This window comes from Topomyia yanbarensis, chromosome 3 (genome assembly GCF_030247195.1).
Source record: "Topomyia yanbarensis strain Yona2022 chromosome 3, ASM3024719v1, whole genome shotgun sequence".
NCBI classification, from domain to species: domain Eukaryota; kingdom Metazoa; phylum Arthropoda; class Insecta; order Diptera; family Culicidae; genus Topomyia; species Topomyia yanbarensis.
The window spans coordinates 55,347,540-55,368,234 of NC_080672.1; the positions used below are offsets into that span (position 1 = coordinate 55,347,540).

The 20,695-nt window shown below is 38.6% G+C and overlaps 1 protein-coding gene across 6 annotated transcripts in view; it reads left to right on the top strand.

Moving 5' to 3' along the window:
- The window catches only part of LOC131692232 (zinc finger protein 664-like), a 49,472-nt gene that overhangs the window by 12,056 nt on the left and 16,721 nt on the right, over positions 1–20,695 (top strand). Inside the window, exon 3 of one of the 6 annotated variants that reach the window (XM_058979157.1) lies at positions 11,188–12,695. The exons of the other annotated variants lie outside the window; for them this stretch is intronic. Coding sequence (XP_058835140.1) covers positions 11,205–12,428 — 1,224 coding nt within the window. The 5' untranslated portion in view covers positions 11,188–11,204 and the 3' untranslated portion in view covers positions 12,429–12,695. Of the gene's footprint in view, positions 1–11,187; positions 12,696–20,695 lie in introns of those variants that run through there. 6 annotated transcript variants of the gene reach the window in all.

Sequence of the window (20,695 nt, forward strand, 5' to 3'; positions counted from 1 at the left end):
TGTTCTTGAACCACTTCCACCAAATAATCAACCAAGCAAAGAGGGACCACTATTCAAGAGAGAAGAGAATACTGATATCCTCTCTCTCAATGATACTCACAACTGTTCATCATTATAATGATACGTGCTTACGCAAGCGTGTGTGGATATATTCGTTCCTGTTTCTGTTTCCTCGTGTTGTTGCTTCGGTATCCATAGCGGCAATTCATTCGGTTGGGGTGAAGGCAAGCGTTTTACTGTACTGTATTGTGGTTCGTTCGGATTGAATTTGAATGAATGGTGAAAGCTCTGCTTAAAAGATATTAATTACAGGTCGTGTACTACAGACTACCGAAATTACATAATATTAAGCAGCAGCTCTATATAATCAACATTCCCCTAAATTGATGTTCGCTACATCGCAAGTGATACAAACTACAGGCATCTCTCAGAGGTGCATTTTTAAAACAAATAAATTGTGTTATAGTATGGTAAATAACCGATTTTAATCTCTAAAAGAAATTGAGTTTACGTCAAAAGATATTTAGTTTTTGATTGGTTTATGATCGGATACTTTATGACATTCCAAAACTACTACCGCGACAAACTTTGATACCGTGAGGTCAAGAACATTTCAAGTGCAAAACTGTTATAAAAATTGAATTTACGAAGAAAGTTTAAGTTCGTGCATATTGCGTATCAATTGGTTTTATAATAAATTTGTTTTAAATCAAAAATGTAACTTGTACAACTTATTTCTACAAAGTCTCGAAAAAAAACAAAAGACGGGCAACATATCAATAATCTAATACCGCGCATCTCAAAAGTATGATGCTGAATACCGCGCAGAATAATTCTTTATACCGATATTATTATCAATCTTTGCCCCCTTAGCTAGCTCAGTCGCCGCCAGACTTTGGCAGTGGGTAGAGCTATGGAGGAGCATGTTGAAGTCTACCCTCAAAGCCTATCGGTAGATGCTAACGGCAAATCCAGCCGTTGATGAAATTTATTGAGTTCTTGTCCACGGTTTCACGAACACTAATGCAGTTACTTGGTTGAAAACAAACCCATTTGCTTTTGCCGTCTTTGTTGATTATTGTCCACCAGCTAATGATGTAGTATTTGTGTCATGTGACGGGTACGTACATGAGCCGTAGAAAAGTCTATACATTGAAGTCTTTTTTATACGGATTTTAAAAGTTATGCGGTTTTTTATGCGGATTTTCAAAGTTATGCGGTTTTTTATGCGGATTTTCAAAGTTAAGTGGCTTTTATTCGGATTTTCAAAGGTTTGCTATTCTTTTTATGTAGCTTCCTTTTAATTTTTTGGGCTTCATCTGAAGCGAATTTTATCGAAAAATAGATCCTCGTGAATGCACATTCTCAAACAAAAGACATAAAATGTTCATATTTTATTTTAGATTATTAATTACTAGTCTTTGGGTTAAGGATATGGGGAGCATTCATGATGCTAGTGAAAATAAAAACAGAAACTGACTGAAAACCTATGAAATCAGTCAGAATTTCGACTTTTTTACCGAGGCCCGCAGGGCCAAATCTCTTGTACCATTCGACTTAATACGGCGAAATCGGAAAAAAGTCTATGTGTGTGTGTATGTGTGTATGCATGTGTGTAGGTATGTATGTGTCAAATAATCTCACTCATTTTTCTCAGAGATGACTGGTACGATTTCAACAAAGTTACACTCACATGAAAGTTGTAATAACGTCACAGGTCGCTATTGAATTTTATTTGAATCGGTGTTCTGGTCCCGGAGTTACGGGTTGAAGAATGCGGCCACTTAGCAAATTCCCATATAAACTGGTACCACCATGATGTCCAAATGCACATCAAATTTCGTTGGGAAATGACTGAGAACCATCATTTTGAAATTAATTATTTTAATGTAGGTTGGGGTTGCATAGCAACGTCCCTAATGGGGTTATTTCGAACTAAACATTGCTGCAATCGTTGACGTTTTACGTGCTGTCTGTAGGAAACGAAACTACAGACATGCAAAAATCGCAATCTTCTCGGACAGCCAAGCAGCACTGTTGGCATTAAGGTCGTCGAAATGTGAGTCCAAGCTAGTTTAGGAGTCATCATATTTCTACAACAACTGGCAACTCGGAATAAACTAATGATATTCTGGGTACCTAGCCACCAAGGAATCGATGGTAACGAAGTGACCGATGAATTAGCCAGGCGTGGTTCATCAAACATGTTTGTTGGACCAGAACCATTTCTAGGTATATCTACTTGTGCAATCAAACTATAACTTTCGGCTTGGGCAAGGGACCGACTACTTAACGATAGGCGTAACGTAGAAGGCGCTCGACAGGCTAAGAAATTCATACATATACGAGAACCAAAAAACTAATGGATCTAAAACGAAAAGATTTACGTAAAATCACAGGTTTATTTACGGGACATTGTCCTGCTCAGTATCATCTGAAAAAAAAGATGGGTGGGTAATGTCTGCGACATAACCGGAGAGATGTAGAATACATAAGGAACACGTTCTTCAAATATGTTAATACTCATTAGGATTTTCGGACAAAAGGTGATTTGAGCGAGGAATATTTCAAATTATTCTTTACAAAAATGATGGTAGTCCTAAAAAGGACCGGTTTTGTTGGCGTTGTTGGCCTTGGTGAGGGAGATGGCTAACGATGAAATTAATTGTTAGCATGAGGAAGTCGCGTAGTACTGGCCAATGGAAGAACAGATAATAATTGATTCCTGAAAATCAATTTTTCTTTATTCATGTAAATTATACATGCTTACAAATCTAACAGAAGATTCCTGATCATATTTCTGAATCATTAGTGCGAACATTGTGTAATTTGGTTAAGTACAATGAAAGTTACAAACTTTCCAAACTCGACCTTCTGTTCATTCAGAAATATTGAAATGGGGTGTCGTGGTCACAATAAAAAAAGATGGGTGGGTAATGTCTGTCACATAACCGGAGCGTCGTGATTTCAATTCGAGACGTTAATTTAAATCTAATAATATTCAACAGAATCACGTTTGAATGGGAAATTTTCAAATAATTCTCTATGGTAATAATGGTGGTTCTGAAAAGAACCTTTGGTATCGGCGTTGGTGTTGATGGTGATGCGCTGGATCGTTGGATATTTTTGGCATGATAGTTACGTGCCTGGCGAACTGTTTTGTAGCCTCGAACAAAACGACAAGACTGGCTTCTTCGGGTACCATTACGGCTGAACTTTATAAGCTTAGCTCGACTTTGAAATCTTGCACAATCTCACGAATCAGACACTAGTAGGGCCATTTTGTTTGCTACTAGCACGGAGCTGCACAAAAAAACCATTTAATGCAGTTAGTTCACGGGGGCTGCCAAAAAGCTTGAATAGAAGCATGCGACTTCAACGTTTCTCTTAAACACATGCAACAACACATTCGTTTTGGTAATACTGATAATAACAGTAGAAAGGAATGGAAAAGCAGTGCACGAAACGAGCGAGAGGATAATTTAAATTTTTGTTCCTTGTGCAAGCTACTTCTTTCCACTCAACGTATTATGTTGCTTGTTGAAAATTTGCTACACACCTGCAATTGTGGCAACACTGGCCATGAGATGGTGGAGGAACACGCACATTCGTTTTAGTTATGATGGTAGTAGCAGCAGAAAGGAATGGAAAAGCAGTGCACGAAAATGAGCGAGAGAAGATAATTTAAATTCTCTTTCTTTCCACACATCGTATTTCTTATATTGCTTTCTGAAAATTATTTGTTATACACCATAAAATGTAAATTTCAGTTTAACTCTTATTAGAACACAATTAATTGGTCCTGTAAAGAACCGTTTATTGTTTTATTGCGGGAGCATAATTCAGACGCACTCCCCGCGGACACGGTGAGCTAGAAAGCACTATTTTGCATTCTCGAACAAACCGACCAAGTAGGCATCGTTGGCTTCTCGGGGCATCATTACAACTGAGCTTTGTAAGCGTAGCTCGACTTTGCAGTCCTGCACAATCTCACGACCCAGACGCTGGAACGATAGCCTACTCTGTTGCCCTTTAGTTGGGGCGAAATTCTTGCAGGGCGACAGTTCCTGATCGGGTTGCGATGAGTCACCAGTAGCTGGGGCACTTTTTCCGCCGTCGTCATCGCCGACTGCTTTTCTTCGGTGGACTGGCTGCTTGCTAGTGCTTGAACGAATACGAACGATGAGAAAAACCGACCGACAGATATTTATATAATCGCGCTAATATGCACTACTATCGCTTTCTCCCTCGTTCTCGTGCCGTGCATGAGCCTTTCCTTTCCGTCCGGCTTCTAATGGCCTAACCAAAGGAATATGCCGTCTTTCCCCCACCAAGTGCTCTCGTCAAGCAACCCAATGCGAATAACCATACGAACAAACATGTAGTGGACCTATATATAAACTTTTCATTATTTTATTGTTCGGTTGGTCTACCATAACGACGGCTCTGTGCGGGATGGGCTGAAAATTTTCACTTTTCCGAGTCGTTTTCGAAAGATTTTTCAAAACACATTTTTTTGTTATTAGTACATGTTATACATACTTCAAATTTTAATACAGCATAGAGGAACATATTTGCAACAAATTGGCCTAAAAATCAAATCATTCTGTTAAGTATGATAAAAGTTATTAACGTTCAAAATCTGACGCGGCGCCGCAGCCGATATTTTGAAACGGGACCCCTATATTGAAACCTTAAATGTATTCTACATTAAAATTGGCGAAAGTCAGGATGACAATTGTCGATTCTGTAATTACGAGCCCGAGAGCTCGGAACATATTCTCTGTCATTGTGCAGTACTATTTCTTCGAAGGAAGCGATACTTCGGAAGACATCTTATGACGCCTCACGAGGTATGGCATACCTGTCACAAACGGATCCTTAGCTACATTAATAATGTACTACCCGGTTGGGGCGACACAAACAAACAAACTCGCTTCCAACTACATTGGATTCGGGTATCCACAAATCTCTTCCTTCATGGATGTGTCGAAAAATACAGTTGGATCAGAAGTATCTAAGAGATGAGCACTGTCAACGCTATACGAAGATGAATTGATGTTCTGTGCCATGTAATCGAAGTACAAGGACATGAATCGGGTCTGAGAATTAAGCTCGACAAGCCTTTCGAAATTTGCAATCACCGATGGGTTCAAAATATCGCATCGAATGAGCAATCGATACGAGATGTCCCAAAATCGATGTTTTAGTTGAAGAACGCCCGCCATCATTTCTAAACTCATCGTATGGGTCGAGTGCATGCAACCCAAGGCAATACGCAAACAGCGATACTGGATTCTCTCTAGTTTGATGAAATGTATGCTCGCAACGGAGCGAAAGCAGAAACATCCGTACTCCATCACTGATAATATCGTTGTTTGGTACAGCCTGATTAGGTCTCCTGGATGGGCACCCCACCATGTTCCAGTTATTGTACGGAAAAAGTTGATCCTTTGTTGGCACTTCTGTTTCAGATACCTAATGTGACATCCCCAGGTACCTTTAGAGTCGAACCAGACCCCGAGATATTTGAATGTTGAAACCTGAGCAATAGTTTTATCCGTTAACTGAAGCTGTAGTTTCGTTGGTTCACGCTTCATTGAAAATACGACTAGTTCAGTTTTCTCCGTAGAGAACTCGATACCCAGCTGGAAAGCCCAGGCAGACAAATTGTCCAAGGTATCTTGCAGTGGTCCTTGCAAGTCGACGGCCTTGGAACCTGTAATAGAGACCACACCATCATCTGCTAGCTGCCTTAGCGTGCAGGAATTGACAAGACATTCGTCAATGTCATTCACGTAAAAATTGTAGAAAAGAGGGCTTAGACGTGAGCCCTGGGGAAGGCCCATGTAGCTAAATCGTGATGTCGATAAATCACCATGCGAGAAATGCATTTGTTTTTCAGACAACAGGTTTAGCAAAAAGTGGTGAAAGATCATGCTGGTGCAACTTCTCATAAATAATGTTGATAGAAACTGAATCGAAAGCCCCCGTAATATCCAAGAATACTGATGCCATCTGCTCTTTGCTAGCATGTGCCATTTGAATTTCTGTTGAGAGCAACGCAAGGCAATCTTTCGTCCCTTTGCCTTTGCGGAAGCCAAATTGTGTATCTGACAGTAAGCCATTTGTTTCGACCCAATTGTCGAGGCGAAACAAGATCATTTTTTCGAATAACTTCCGGATCCAGGACAGCATTGCAATCGGACTATACGAGTTGTGGTCGGAGGCTGGTTTTCCTGGTTTTTGGATGGCGATTACCCTCACCTGTCTCCAGTAGAGTGACAGAAAAAAATGACCCCCATCGGCCCACCCCTGAGTCGATTCCTAGTCCCACCAGGAGTGTCTGCTCCAAATTTGAGCCAAATCGAACAAGGCTAGCTACCGGACCAACGTGCTTGAAGTTTGTATGGGATTTTTCGACAATTTACATGGAGAAAACCCACTTGCTCACATTTTCGCCGCTAGGTGGCACTGTATACTTTAGATTATCACCAAAAGTGAAACTTAAGAAGATAATTTTATTATCTACAACTTTGTTGAAGATTGCAAAGCGATCCGACTCCAATAGGAAAAGTTATTAAACTTTTAACGAAGTGATGTCTGAGTCAGTTTTGCATGGGGCCTAGCAGTGCATGGTAGTGTATCAGTACTAGGTGCTAACAAACTAAACATTTTTATGGAATAATGGTTAGATTTAGCTGAATAGTATGTTTGGAAGAATTGTAGTACATAATACGAGTTATGTTTTGGTTAGAAAATTGTAGTTCCACATCTGACCGCATAGATGGCGCCAACATTAACTTTTGAACGGAGAGAGATAGAAATTAGGTGTCTTCTACAAAGTTGTAGAACAAGAATATTGCAGTAATTCTCCCAAACATTTCGATATTCTATCTCTCTCCGTTGAAAAGTTAGTGTTGGCACCATCTATGCGGTCACAGATTGAACTAAAATTTTCTAACCAAAACATAACTCGTATTATGTACTACAATTCTTCCGAACATACTATTCAGCTAAATCTAACCTTTAAGGCACAAAAATGTTTAGTTTGTTAGAACCTAGTACCACAGAGAACAGACGTCCATCTTCAGCATTCAACTTGTGTAAAATCTCTAACGGTTTCGAAGGTAGTTTGGATATCTAAACCAGGTGCGCTACTGTCGTCATGTTTTTTTGTGGCTGAGTGCGACAGAATTGACAGCGGTTATTCCTCTACCCAGTCAAACTAGTCCGGAACCGATTCGGACTTCCAGCATGAATTCCAGCTCAAATGCGTCAACCGATAGAGTCGGAATCGGTTGTTTTCTTTGAGCTAGATTCCATGCTGAATCCATCCAGGATTTCGAACCGGTTCCGGAATCGATTTGACGGATAGTTGGGATAGGTTGGTGTGGCGGCGCAAGTGTTTTTCGTATATTAATTCAAATGTTTACACACGTTTTTTAAATATTTTTGTTCGATCATGGATGTCTGTTTTCTGTGCTAGTACTGATACACTACCATGCACTGCTAGGCCCCATGCAAAACTGACTCAGACATCACTTTGTTAAAAGTTTAATAACTTTTTTTGTTCGAGTCGGATCGCTTTGCAGTCTTCAACAAAGTTGTAGATAATAAAATTATCTTCTTAAGTTTCACTTTTGGTGATAATCTGATGTATACAGTGCCACCTAGCAGCGAAAACGTGAGCAAGAGGGTTTTCTCCATGTAAATTGTCGAAAAATCCCATACAAACTTCAAGCACGTTGGTCCGGTAGCTAGACTTGTCCGATTTGCTTCAAATTTGGAGCAAGTACTCCTGGTGGGACTAGGAATCGACTCAGGGGTGGGCTGATTGAGTTTTCAAAAATTCATTATTTTTCTGGGCAGTCTAGTCTCCAGTCATGTGGGACAATGTTACCCTCAAGAAACTTATTAAATAAATTCAACAAGCGTTTCTCGGCAGAGTCTGGTAGATTCTTCAATAAGTTCAATTTGATTCTGTCTGGCTCTGGAGCTTTATTGTTTCGGTGTTTGGTTCGCGGTATTGTGAGGCGACGCGGCACGGTAGATTTTCTGTGCCGGGACGGAATCCGTGCAAACCTTCTTGGCGAATTCGAATATCCAACGGTTTGAATATTCCACGCTCCCGTTAGTACTGTTTCGGTTTCGCATACGCCGGGCCGTGCCCCAAAGAGTGCTCTTCGATGTTTCTCTTGTTAACCCGTCGACAAACCGGCGCCAGTAACTGCGTTTCTTGGCTTTCATAAAAATTTTCATTTGCTTATTTAATATTGCGTACAGTCTGAGCCAGAGCCTAAAATTCTCATACCTATTCAATGAACGACGAAATTCAGAGAATTCATTTTCGTCCTTTCCCTGCCTCTTTCGTCGCTAACTGCATGAAAAAATAAAACAATAAAGGCGATGTCCTCTCCTCTCTCGATTCTATGAAAACGAGTAGCAGCAGCAGCGACTTTCGTTTTCCTATGACAATCCGAAGTTGCAATTTCGTTTTGATGCATGGTCAGTAATTTGCGATTCTCATTCATTAAATGAAATTAATGCAATGTTCATCTAATAATGCAACTAGAACATAGTTAAAATGATAAATATGCACACCGATCAGGCTTCCGTCTTACAATATCATCATTAGCTTGCAAATCTACAGAATCAAGCATCGACAAATAAATAGCATTGCTAGTGTATGTTCGTTTCCCCAGCAGTAAGTTCAATATCGAATGTACCAATATCATTCTGAATCTCAAAGCGAGAACGAGCGTGTGGAGAGAATAATGAAAACGCTCTGCTACATGCTTGCTTTGTCGTAGCCTGTTGTCTCATTTTCGATTTCGTAAAGTGCTAGTGGTATGAAAAGAAGCTTCGTTCTTTCGTCATTTTCGCCTGATTTTGGCAAATGAAAAAAACATTTTCCGACTCTGGTCTGAGCACTCTTTGTCCTACCACGGGTTGGAAGAACGTTTTTGGGTGTTCGCGTGGGGTACTCGTTTCGTCTGAGTCTTATACTCTTCCTCCTGTGTTGAATCGATAGTTTTGGATATCTCAGCAGCGTAGTTCTTCCAATGAATGTTTCGTGTGAGGTCATAGGGAACATTGATTGGTTCCGAAGGTCTTGAACAACTGGTGATTGCAATGTTCAGAATTGTCATATTGAAGTTGTCACAAAGGTCTTGAATTGTCGAGGATCGATTATCGTCATACAGACATCCCCACCTTGTACCGTGAGAGTTAAAGTCTCCAAGAAGCAGGCGGGGCGAGGGAAGGTGTTCAATCACGTTGGAGAGTCTTCGAAATCCCATCATTGCCCTACGAGGAATGTAAATAGAAGCAGTGCAAAGATCTTGAGCTATCTTTGGCGGATCGCTTCAGTTTATCCGCGCGAAGTTTGTACGTTGGGCATGTCAAAAGTTCATGCGGATTCTCCCTACAGTAAACACACGTCTCAGCGGGCCTATTGCAAGTATCATCCGCATGGCGTTCCCCACATTTATCGCACCGTTGCTTGTTGCTACAGTAGGTGGCCGTGTGACCTAGCTGCTTGCAGTTGGAACAATTCATGACCCGCGGTACAAACAGACGCACAGATAGACGAGCTCCTCCCACTTCAACGTAGCTCGGAAGTGCAGATCCGGCGAAGGTTACGCGAAACGAGTCTGATGGATAGTAATTCCCATCTTCGGTGGACTTTGAGTGCAATTGCTTGTACTCCAAAATCTTAACTGATTGAAGGTTATGGTCCTTAAAGCGGTCACCCCATCATTCATCAGATCATCGACTGTTAGACCCGCATCACTTAACACACCATCGATCTCCACATCACGAGAAGGGATGTAGAGGCGATACTCCAGCGTAAAGAGGCTATTGCTAACGATACAATTGGCCAGTTTCAATGTTAGTAACGACTGCGCGCAGTTTATCTGACTGAACCTTTTTAACCTCGGTTACGGCCGAGTAACGTTTTGTCAACTCCCGTGCAACAGTTATGCTGTTTAACGGTTTATTTTTGGGCCGAAAGTATACCACTCAAGGACCAGCGGATCCATCCTGGTAAACCTTGACTCGGGGGGCTGTGAGACATCGGGGGAAAGTGGGGGAAGTGGATCGACTATAACATCATCTGTCTCCGAATCAGATACACGTTCCTCTTCCCCATAAGATTCGCCTTCGGAGGGTGATCCTTCTGTATGTTCCATTTTGTTGCGGGAGCAACACGCTCGACCGCACTATTTAACTTATTTAAAAAAATCAAAAACGATAAACAATAAAAAATCGATAAGAAAAGTAAAAAACGAAACACTTCACCAATTAATTCCTGACGAGCTGGTAGGTGAATTGATCCTTCGTTTCTTTAATCCATCACCCGCGTGACCTTCACACAGTAGAGAGCTGGTATAGCTTGTCTAAACAAAGCCGTCTTTCAGGTAAAAAACTGTTTAGAAACGCACTACACTGCACTACCTGACACAATTTAACGTTTATAATGTTTATACTCCAGCCCTTGCTGGGATAAACACCTTCACCGATATCGCCTAACTCAAGGTAATGTTACAACAAAAAACTCGACTGTATCGAAAGAGCGTTCGGTTATGAATGATATGAAATTCGATATGTCAAATGCTTCTGATAGTGTCAAATCAAGACTGTCAACATATTTCTTTTTTTAATTTAAATTTTATTTTCACGTTTCCTGAGTTGGAAAAAACATTGTTGTGATCACGAAAAACAGATTTATCGATGTAGGTATGTAATAAAAAAAGATTATTTTTTCTCATTTAATGACCCAATTCACAAATATTCATTGGTGAACCTTCTGACACCTAATTTTTTAACTTTTAACAGTGGATCGATCTGCAACATACCTCGGAAAATAAAAAGCGAAGTAAATAATTCCAAGTAAGTTGAAACAAAGTCGCTGTTGACTTGTCCACAAGAAGCTTTTTCGAATACCTTCTATTACTATTTACTCTACGATAAAAATGATTTTGTAACAGCAGCCATTAGCTGTGATTTAATGGGTGGGCTACTGGTTGGCACCACCCATTTGACGATGAACTACATCTGAGACAAGTGAAGGAACGCTTCCCGCTAAGCAGCTAACGAAAAGCGCCCTCGAAATTACCTCCGCCATCCTAACACAGCTAGCGTAAAGGCACAGGACTCATTGAAATTTGTTGAACATTTTAGGTGTCTACAGTGTGGTCATGGATCAGCAAAATTCAAAATCCAATGAGGAGAACGAACAAGGAGAACCCATCGAACTCAGCACCTCTTTTCCGTTGAAGGTAGAAGAAATCGAAATAATAGATACACTGCCTGAAATAGAAACCGAACAACCGCTATCATATGCCATTAGTCTCCGATGTGAGTTTTGTGACGAAAAATTTTCTTCTATCTCCCTGCTTAACCATCATCGAGCGAATCATCCTTACATATGTGATTTGTGTGGAAGAAAATATAGCAAACTCATTCAAATCAGAATCCATATGATATATCACAAGGAAAAATCTCACAAATGTGATGTATGCGAGAAGACATTTTTCAGAGTCACTCAACTTAATGAACACAAGAAATTTCACTCGAACGATAAACCGTACGAATGTGAATTGTGTGGAAGGCCATTTCGTAAGCGCTCTCTGCTAAAAGCGCACACTTATATTCATGCGGATGAGAAACGATTCAAATGTGATGTGTGTGGGAAAGAATTACGTTCAAAGGCCATCCTTCAAACCCATATGTATGTTCATACAGACGAAAAACCGTACAAATGTGAAGTGTGTGAAAAAGGATTTCGCGAAAAACACAAACTGAACGTCCATATGATTATGCACACAAACGAAAAATGGCACAAATGTGAAGTGTGTACAAAAGAATTTTACCTTAGGCAGTCCCTCAAACGCCATATGCTCGTGCACACAAATGACAGACCGCATACATGTGAAGTGTGTGGAAAGAAATTTCGCGGAAAACAGAATCGCAACCAACATATGCTTGTGCACACAAAAGAAAAACCGTATGAATGTGAAGTCTGTGGAAAGGAATTTGTCGTAAAACGGAACCTCAAGCAACATATAATTGTGCACTCAACCGAAAAACCACACAAATGTCAAATATGTGCAAAAGAATTCCAGCGGAAGAAATTCCTCAACCGCCACATGCCTGTGCACACAAATGACAAACCGCACAAATGTGAAGTGTGTGGAAAAGGATTTAGCGAAAAACATAGACTGAACTTCCATATGCTTGTGCACGCAAAAGAATTACCATGCAAATGTGAAGTGTGTGGTAAGGGATTTCCCGAAAAACAGACCCTTAGCCGCCATATGCTTTCGCACGCAATCATAAAACCATACAAATGCGAAGTGTGTGGAAAAGAATTTCATACACGCCAGGGCGTCCGCCGTCACATGTCAGTTCACTCGAAGTAAACAATGTGACTCGCTTTAGTTCAATCATATGCCTGAAAGGACGTTAATAGATCGTATAGCAGAGAAAAGGAAGCGGAAGAGAAAAGGACGCGATAGAATCAAGGGTTAAGTAGAGGATAAGGAAAAGGATGGTTGAAAAAATGTCATAAAAAACCATTCATATTTCCAAGGTTGCCGTGATAAATCGAGAGAAGTGATTCATTTTCAAATTGGATTTAACACTTCATTGCATGAAACTCATTTTTCCTTAGTACTCGATATATACCTTTTGTTTAGGAATGGCAACAGTATGTATTTAAGAGTTACGTATACAATTTAATTGTTTTTCAATGATTTAATAATTTTGCCTCTTCTTGAATTATGCATTTTATGTATTTGAAATAGTTCATTTGTAATGTTTCACTTAGAAGTGTAAAAAAAAATAATGTCAAAATATGCCGTAAAAAATTAAAACCAAATTATTTTGGACGCCGCTAAATTTTCTTTCTTAATAGCAAATACAAATTTGTATTTGTTAATAGGTTGTTACGTTTAAAGTGAGTAAAGGGTAAACATAAGTGCAATAATGAGGTAGTAGACGGGAGTGTGTAGCACACCGTAAAATTGACAGGAAGGCGTGAACGCACCTTATCCGCGATGGGTTGTCAATCGCGAGATGACGGCAGCACTGGATCTGTCAAACAAAAAACCGCATGGGTCAGAAGTTTTTTGAGCGGGTGGAGTGCAGACGTGCCCAACGTGAATATCCCTTTTCAAAAAACACGCGAGAAGTGTTTAGTGCTTGTCAACGATGCATTATAGAAATTCAGGATAAACACGATCAGCGGTTTATGGAGCTTTTGGAACGTCAACAAGATGAGCGGCATGAACTCCAGGAACGTTTTCGTTATCAGCAGTTACCAGAAAGGCTAGATAACGGTACTCAGAAACACGAAAGAAGCCTCGACGAGGCGGACAGTGCGCAAGATAACCTTGAACGCGGATTAGCACTATTCTTTGTCGCTATATACCACTCGGACTGGTAATAAAACACTTCTATCTCGACCAAGCGCTCGAAAACGAATGAATCATGATCCTTTATGTAGTTGAAAAAGAATTATCTTTTGTTCGCCCCAATGAGTGATATTGTTATTCCGAAAGACCCCATTTTTGGCGAAAAAGTGTTCATAACATTTTAACGAAAATAGTTAAATATGTGGTAGCATGAACCAAATTATTCGCCTTAAAACAATCTCAAAGTTGTCTGAAGACTACTTCGGTTTTAAATCAATAAAAGTTATTTGAATAAAACAGTTTTTCTAAGAAACACCCTAACCTTCGATTTTAAATTTGTTGTAAAACAAAAAGTATGACAGATTCCAAAATTCGTCGTTCTACAATTTCGCTGAAGCTCGTTTGGCTCTAGCAAGAATGATAAAAAGGTAATTTTTTATCTTGGTAAAATTAGAACCAAGCTAACTGTTGTTTTAACAAAAACAAGAGGCTCACAAACTACGAAAACTTCTCCAAAGACTTAATAAGGCTAAATTGTTTAGTTTTAATACAATCTCAAAATTTCTGCTAAATTTGCATCCTGGACCACTGTGCAGTGGTGTCGCCAAGTTAAATTATCAGTTAACCCAAATAAAACTTCGATGGTTCCTTTCGCGAGGAAGCGAAAAACAACGGGGATTCGTCCCTTGCGTTTCTTTGATTCTGAGCTGCTGTGTGTAGATTAAGTCAAATACGTTAGAGTTATATTGGATATCAATCTGAATTGGTCTCGTGAAGAGTGGTTGTCTGGCTTTTTGGAGAGACAATAACAAACGCAAGTGGACTGTTACACTGACGGTTCTCTGATGGAGGGACTTGCTGGTGCTGGTGTCTACTGTCGTGAAATGAGATAGGAACAATCTCACTCGCTAGGTAGATGCTGTACTGTATTCCCAGCAGAAATCTTCGTGATTATGTGCGGTGTACAGTCAGCCCTTAAATAGAGCTTGTCCGGCAAAGTTATAAACTATTACTCTGATAGCTAGGCTACAATCGAGGCCCTTAGCCCAGATAAATCACGGTCAAAGCTAGCGATCGTGTACCGGACCAAAATCGAAGAACTAAGCATTGTCAACACTATCTACCTTGTCTGGGTGCCCGGACATTCCGGTATTACTGGAAACGATTGGGCTGACGAATTGATCAGGGCAGGTACAGCGATTGACTTCGTTGGACCTGAGCCCGCCCTACCAATTTCGACAAGTTGGTAAAGAGAAAGAATACGGTCCTGGGCTTCGTCCGAGCACACATTGGCACGAGTGACAAAACCCCAAAAATCAATGTCTCATAATTCTTTTGTAAATATTTATTTTAATTTTCTCTCAGTTTGAATAAAAGTATCTTAAAATTGTTGTAGTTTCCCTTGAAAAAGGCCACCACCAAAGGCCGAAACGTCGGGTAGTAAGAAACCCTTGTTTTGATTAGCCAGACTGAGACAGCCGACTTCGTTCTTCCATTATCTTAAAATTTTACGATAATCGGATGAAAAAGAAATTTTTAACATGTCGTTGAAGCAAGTGATGTCGACGATTTTTGTTCAATTTAATTCATAATTCATGAGAACTGTGCGTACCGTCGAACTTCAAATGGCAATATCTCAAGAACTGCATGGCCGATTGGAGTAGTTTTGAATTCTTTGGAAAGAAGACGGAATATGTCAAACTGTAAATGTGAGCTTTTTGTGCAGATATTATTTGTTCTGTATCAAGAAAAAGCAATTAAGAATCTATATGTCTTACAATTTTTGAGATGGTCTCCCATAGGTCACTTATCATGAGTTTGACTCAAAATTTAGTGTCGTTATAGACCTCATCTTGCGCATTTTTGCGCCGAAGTTCTTATATCTATGTTTTTGAGAATACCCATATGGAGACGCCTTGTACTTCATAAATCTTTTTTTTTCAAGTTGGTTGCCTAAACAACATCATATTACTGACAAATTAATATTTTTTTGCTAGTTTTGTCAACCATTTCTGATATCCGATGTGATTGGTTACTATTATTAACGTGTATATTAACTTTGTAACCCGTCGAATGAGTTTACATAGAAGTACTTCTCACATAAATCATGAAAAATTACCCTAGTAATCCCATTTGTCCAAAATCATTCCATTTACATTCTACACCAACATATAAGCGTCAGAATTCTATAACATACGGCTTCAATTGATTATTCAACGAAAATACAATAGTTGCATACAGGTGTACGTTTTAGTGCACTAATTCATTAGAATTATGAAATAATTCGCCAATATACATAATACCACAGAGAACAGACGTCCATTTTCAGCATTCAACTTGTGTAAAATCTCTAACGGTTTCGAAGGTAGTTGGGATATCCAAATCAGGTGCGCCACTGTCGTCATGTTTCTTGTGGCTGAGTTCGATAGAATTGACAGCGGTTATTCCTCTACCCAGTCAAACTAGTCCGGAACCGGTTCGGACTTCCAACATGAATTCCAGCTCAAATGCATCAACCGATAGATTCGGAATCGGTTGTTTTCTTTGAGAGATTCCATATTGAATCCATTCAGGATTTCGAACCGGTTCCGGTTGGTGTGGCGGCGCTAGTGTTCATCGTATATTAATTCAAATGTGTACACACGTTTTTTAAATATTTTTGTTCAATCATGAATGTCTGTTCTCTGTGATAATACATTGTATTTCGTGAACAACACACAAATACGTCTTTAATACTCTAATACGTAAGAATTCAAAAAGAAACCATCAATACACAAAATACATATCATTTCACGAAAAATACACAAATACGTCTCTCTATACGTAATTCTGAATCGAAAATACTGAAGCGAATCGCCCCTCGGTACTAACATATCCTACATATTCCAAAATTTAATACAACATTGCATATGCGTATTTTCGACAAAATCGCGAAGAAATTGATTAATTCCATTGCCGTTGGTCGCGACAAAATTAAACAAATTGTGTGTGCAAAAAAGAAAAATTTTCGTGCAATGATACCCCCACGGTGTCTTTGTCGAACAACTTTATTCAAAAAAATTCGGCATCTGTAAAACTTCGGGATATGAAAGAATGGACTTTTCCCTTTCATTTGAAAGTAACATTAAAATATTCTGTCGGGGGGTCTAGAACAACTTTTTATTTTAAAGTTTTTTTTTATTGAAAACTTAAGTTTTTTAATGAAATTAATTCGCATTTTTGCTACTAATTGGTACTAATGACATTCGAAAAATACTAAAAGTGAGAATCTGATGAACAATCATTGTCTACAACTTCGTAGAATGTTATAAATCGATGTAAAATCACCCGCGAAAGTTATTAAAACTTTATCAATTTTTAGGTGCGCGCGGGGCCTATGGATTAAGAAGTCGATTAACATGGACTGACAAAAATATTGTTGGGTTTAAATGAACAGTAATTTCAGATAAATTTCAATGTATACAAAATCCTATTCTAAGCAGAAAAAATATATTTTCAGATTCCTCCGGGTCTTGGGCGAAAATGACACTTTATGAACAAGGAGGTGTGGAAAGGTTTTGAACAAATTTATTCGATAAACTTATACCTTTTCAAGATGTTGATTAATGTAGTAACGGATTTTATCATGCCTTTTTCATTTCTTTTTTCGCTCTAGGAGATAGCTAACGTAAACTAGAATGACCCTTCTTCCCGATCCTATCCTGCCTGGTTAAATACAATTGGCTTAAATTCAAAGCTTTATATTTGAATGTACTAAAGTAGACAGTTCGAGTCATTGTGATAAACGACGGATTTTATTGCAACTTTGGGTTGAGAATCCTGTTTGCCTTTATCAACATTAAAAGAAAGATGATTGAAAGAGAAAAAAGCTATTCGAGTTTTGGATCCATGTTAGTTATCTTTTGGGGTAGATTCATTTCATCAGAATTTATAGATGCAGATTTTTGCTTGTCCTCAAATTTTATTTCCAAATCGGACACACTTCACATAATCTTAGAAAAAAGAACAAAACCAAGTTTCATAATTTCATTTAAGAAGAAATTCAGGAGTCGTTACTCGTTGAACACGGATCACAACAGAAAACGAACAAGAAAATATCAGGCTGGACTATACACACAGACTAACAGACATAACACTTAAAAACAAAGCTTCGCCCGCTTTAACCGTCATTTTAAATATATTTATAGTTGGGACTGTGGCCACATTTGAAATTATGGCGCCACTGACATATGAACTAGCATACGGGGGATAGACCACTAGTGAAAAATTGTTCGCAAACCTGAGGGGTAACCCACCAGTAAATGAGTGTTTGGGACTGTGAATAAAAGGTGGAGCTAGTGTTCTGGGAAAATTGTCGGATCGATGTTTTTTGAGGGACTTCCCTCATAGTGTTATGTCTGTTAGTCTGTGCTATACATTCAGTAAATTCTCAAAGTAATACAAGTCTGTTTATTGAAGATTTCCCTCATAATATGAGATAAGAGCAAAGACCACATATCAAGAAGACAGAGTTGTCAGTTCAGTTCAGAATCTGGAGACATTAACAGCAACACGTCTTTCGGGTAAAGGTGATACTTTCTATATCATCTACTTTTATATTGAGATCGCTATCTTCGTACAAAACCTTTATTTCTCATTCACTATATCGATTTCTGTTCAATGTACAGTGATTCCCAAAAGTTAACAAACATGAACATAAATTTCACCGATTTTTTTTTCTATCCTTTCTGAAACTGTTAATCAGGATTCTGTGATAGAAAAAACTGTTTCATTTTGCTGCATTACCCAGCATCTTTCAAAAGAGTCTTAAGTTCAGATTTCAACTACTCTTCTCTTTATCTCCTTGCTCCCAAAATATCATCGGTGTGTGTGTGTGTGTGTGTGTGTGTTAACCTTCCTATCTCCCACTAGCTGGTAGTGATTTACAGAAAAAAGATGTTTGCATGTATTTAAACATTCATGCAAATAACTTGGTTCACGGATTTAGGAAGGTGTTAGCTCAATTGACTTTCCGATGACCCATTTCGTGTACAGTGCCAGACATGTTCCGAGGTCATCGTTTCATCAACTAGCCCCGCCTTACTGTAATGTTTGTATCAATTGGATTGTAACATTACAGTAAAACTTTCGATTTCATTTAAGCAGGAACCGACGCGTATTTATTATAATGGTTCAATTTGTATATATATAACATAACACATGTGTACTAGAACTTACCATTTTTTCAGTTTTCTACCTTCATTCCTATCTCCCATTTATGTCTCCTTTAACTCTCATCCACATTTCTTGAATTCCTGCTTATTTAAGAAAGAAAAGGGGAAATGATAAAAAAGAACCGATAGACTCCGTGTTTTCCTCAGCGCTTCCGTTTCTCCTAGTCTGGTGTCACTGCCTGTTGGACTTGTGTAAGTTGTTCCATTGGAGATCTCCAAGGAGCTGTAATTGGAGGAAGATCTGACTTCTATCCAGAAGTATCAGTTTTTCACATTAATAGATTATATGTGTACACTACAAAACAATCCCGTGTATAATGCAACCATTTTTTGAACATTTATATGTACATATACACACATAAACACATACACATATATACACACATGTATACATAAAACCGATTTAATCCACCCATCAGTGGGATGAGACACCTCTCATACATATAACTGTTGTTCTATTCATTAAATTGCCAAACGCACGCAAAGCTGGCAAGCAACTATATGTGAGACAAGCACAGCATCGAGTCCTGCACGTATAACACGTATAATAAACTGAATAAATTAAAAAACAATAACAAAACAAACCAAAAGTCAAAACAATTATGAAGCAAAAAAAAGTTATACATAAAATGGATAGAATGATCCATATAAATCAAACTAATAATACAAATCAAATTAGCTCAAATGAAAATCAGACAATATTAAAAAAAAGTTATGAAATTAAGAGAGTAAACTAAATTGTTTCAAGCTAACTAACTGTCATCCAATAACTAAAAGAACTGACTAAACCGAATTAATAAAATGAAGAAACTGAACAATATATGAACTGGGAAAAACTAACAATTTAAAAAAAATTATTAATACAAATGAAACAAACATGAATAAAACAATAAAAAAATTATTGAATTAATAAGATAAATAATATGAATAATGTGGATAACACTAACCGCCATGTTTGAAAAATGCAAAAACAACCAAGTCCATTGCAGCCGCCAGAAAATTTGTCGTCTATGTATTGAAATTGCCTTTAAATCGCATTCGCAAATAGCATTTGTTCCTAGGGGCAATTAGCACAGGCGAGTTGAGTCAAACGTCAAACTGTTTAAATCGCCTGACGATCTTCGTTCGCATTTTTTTTTTTGACCGGGTACTGACTCCATTCAGATATCCGAACCGGTTCCGGAATGAGTTTAACTGGGAATCAGTGAAATCGTTACATCAACTAGTCAAGTTCAGATGGCGCTGTCGATGCTAAGTGGGAACATTTTTTTTGGTAGCTCGCTCGAGTCGCGCACATACATAGTAAAATAATTGTGATGTGACGATAAAATCACTACGTCAAATTACACTATTCCAACGATATTTTTGCCTACCAACACATAACACAACAGGAGAAACGACCTACCGAGCGATTAACTTTGATTTCCTATTAAATTTACTATATTTCACTGCAAAATTTTGTAAACTATGGGAGGAACACAAAATCACTTCCGAGAGATTCGGCAGTGCTCCCACTTCAGGATCTTGCTCCCAAAATATCATCGGTGCGCATAAAACGGTGGAATCTGGAATTATGTTTTTTCCGCTTAAAGGATGGACTTTGCTAGCATTCAGGTTTTCTGAGCACACTGTTAAAATAGAGCGATCCATTTTTTTACAAATGAAAATGTTTTTGGAATAAAGGCCCCTTCTTAACCAATAGGCCCCGTGCGAATCAAGAAATTTTGTTAAAAAGTTAATAGCTTTCTCTGTCGATTTTAGATCGCGATGTAGTTTTCTATAAAGTTGTACACAATGAAACTGTCCATCAGATTCTCACTTTTGGTAATATTTGAATGTCTAAAGTACTTCCTAAGGGCAAAAATGTGAACCAGTATCGTTGAAAAACCTAAGTTTTCAAACAAAAAAACTTTAAAATAAAAAGTTGTTCTGGAGCCCCCGACAGAATATTTTAATTTTACTTTTAAATGAAAGGGAAAAGCCCATTCTATCACATGCTGAAGTTTTAGCGATGCCGATTTTTTTCGAATAAAATTGTTGTACCAAACACACCGTGACCCC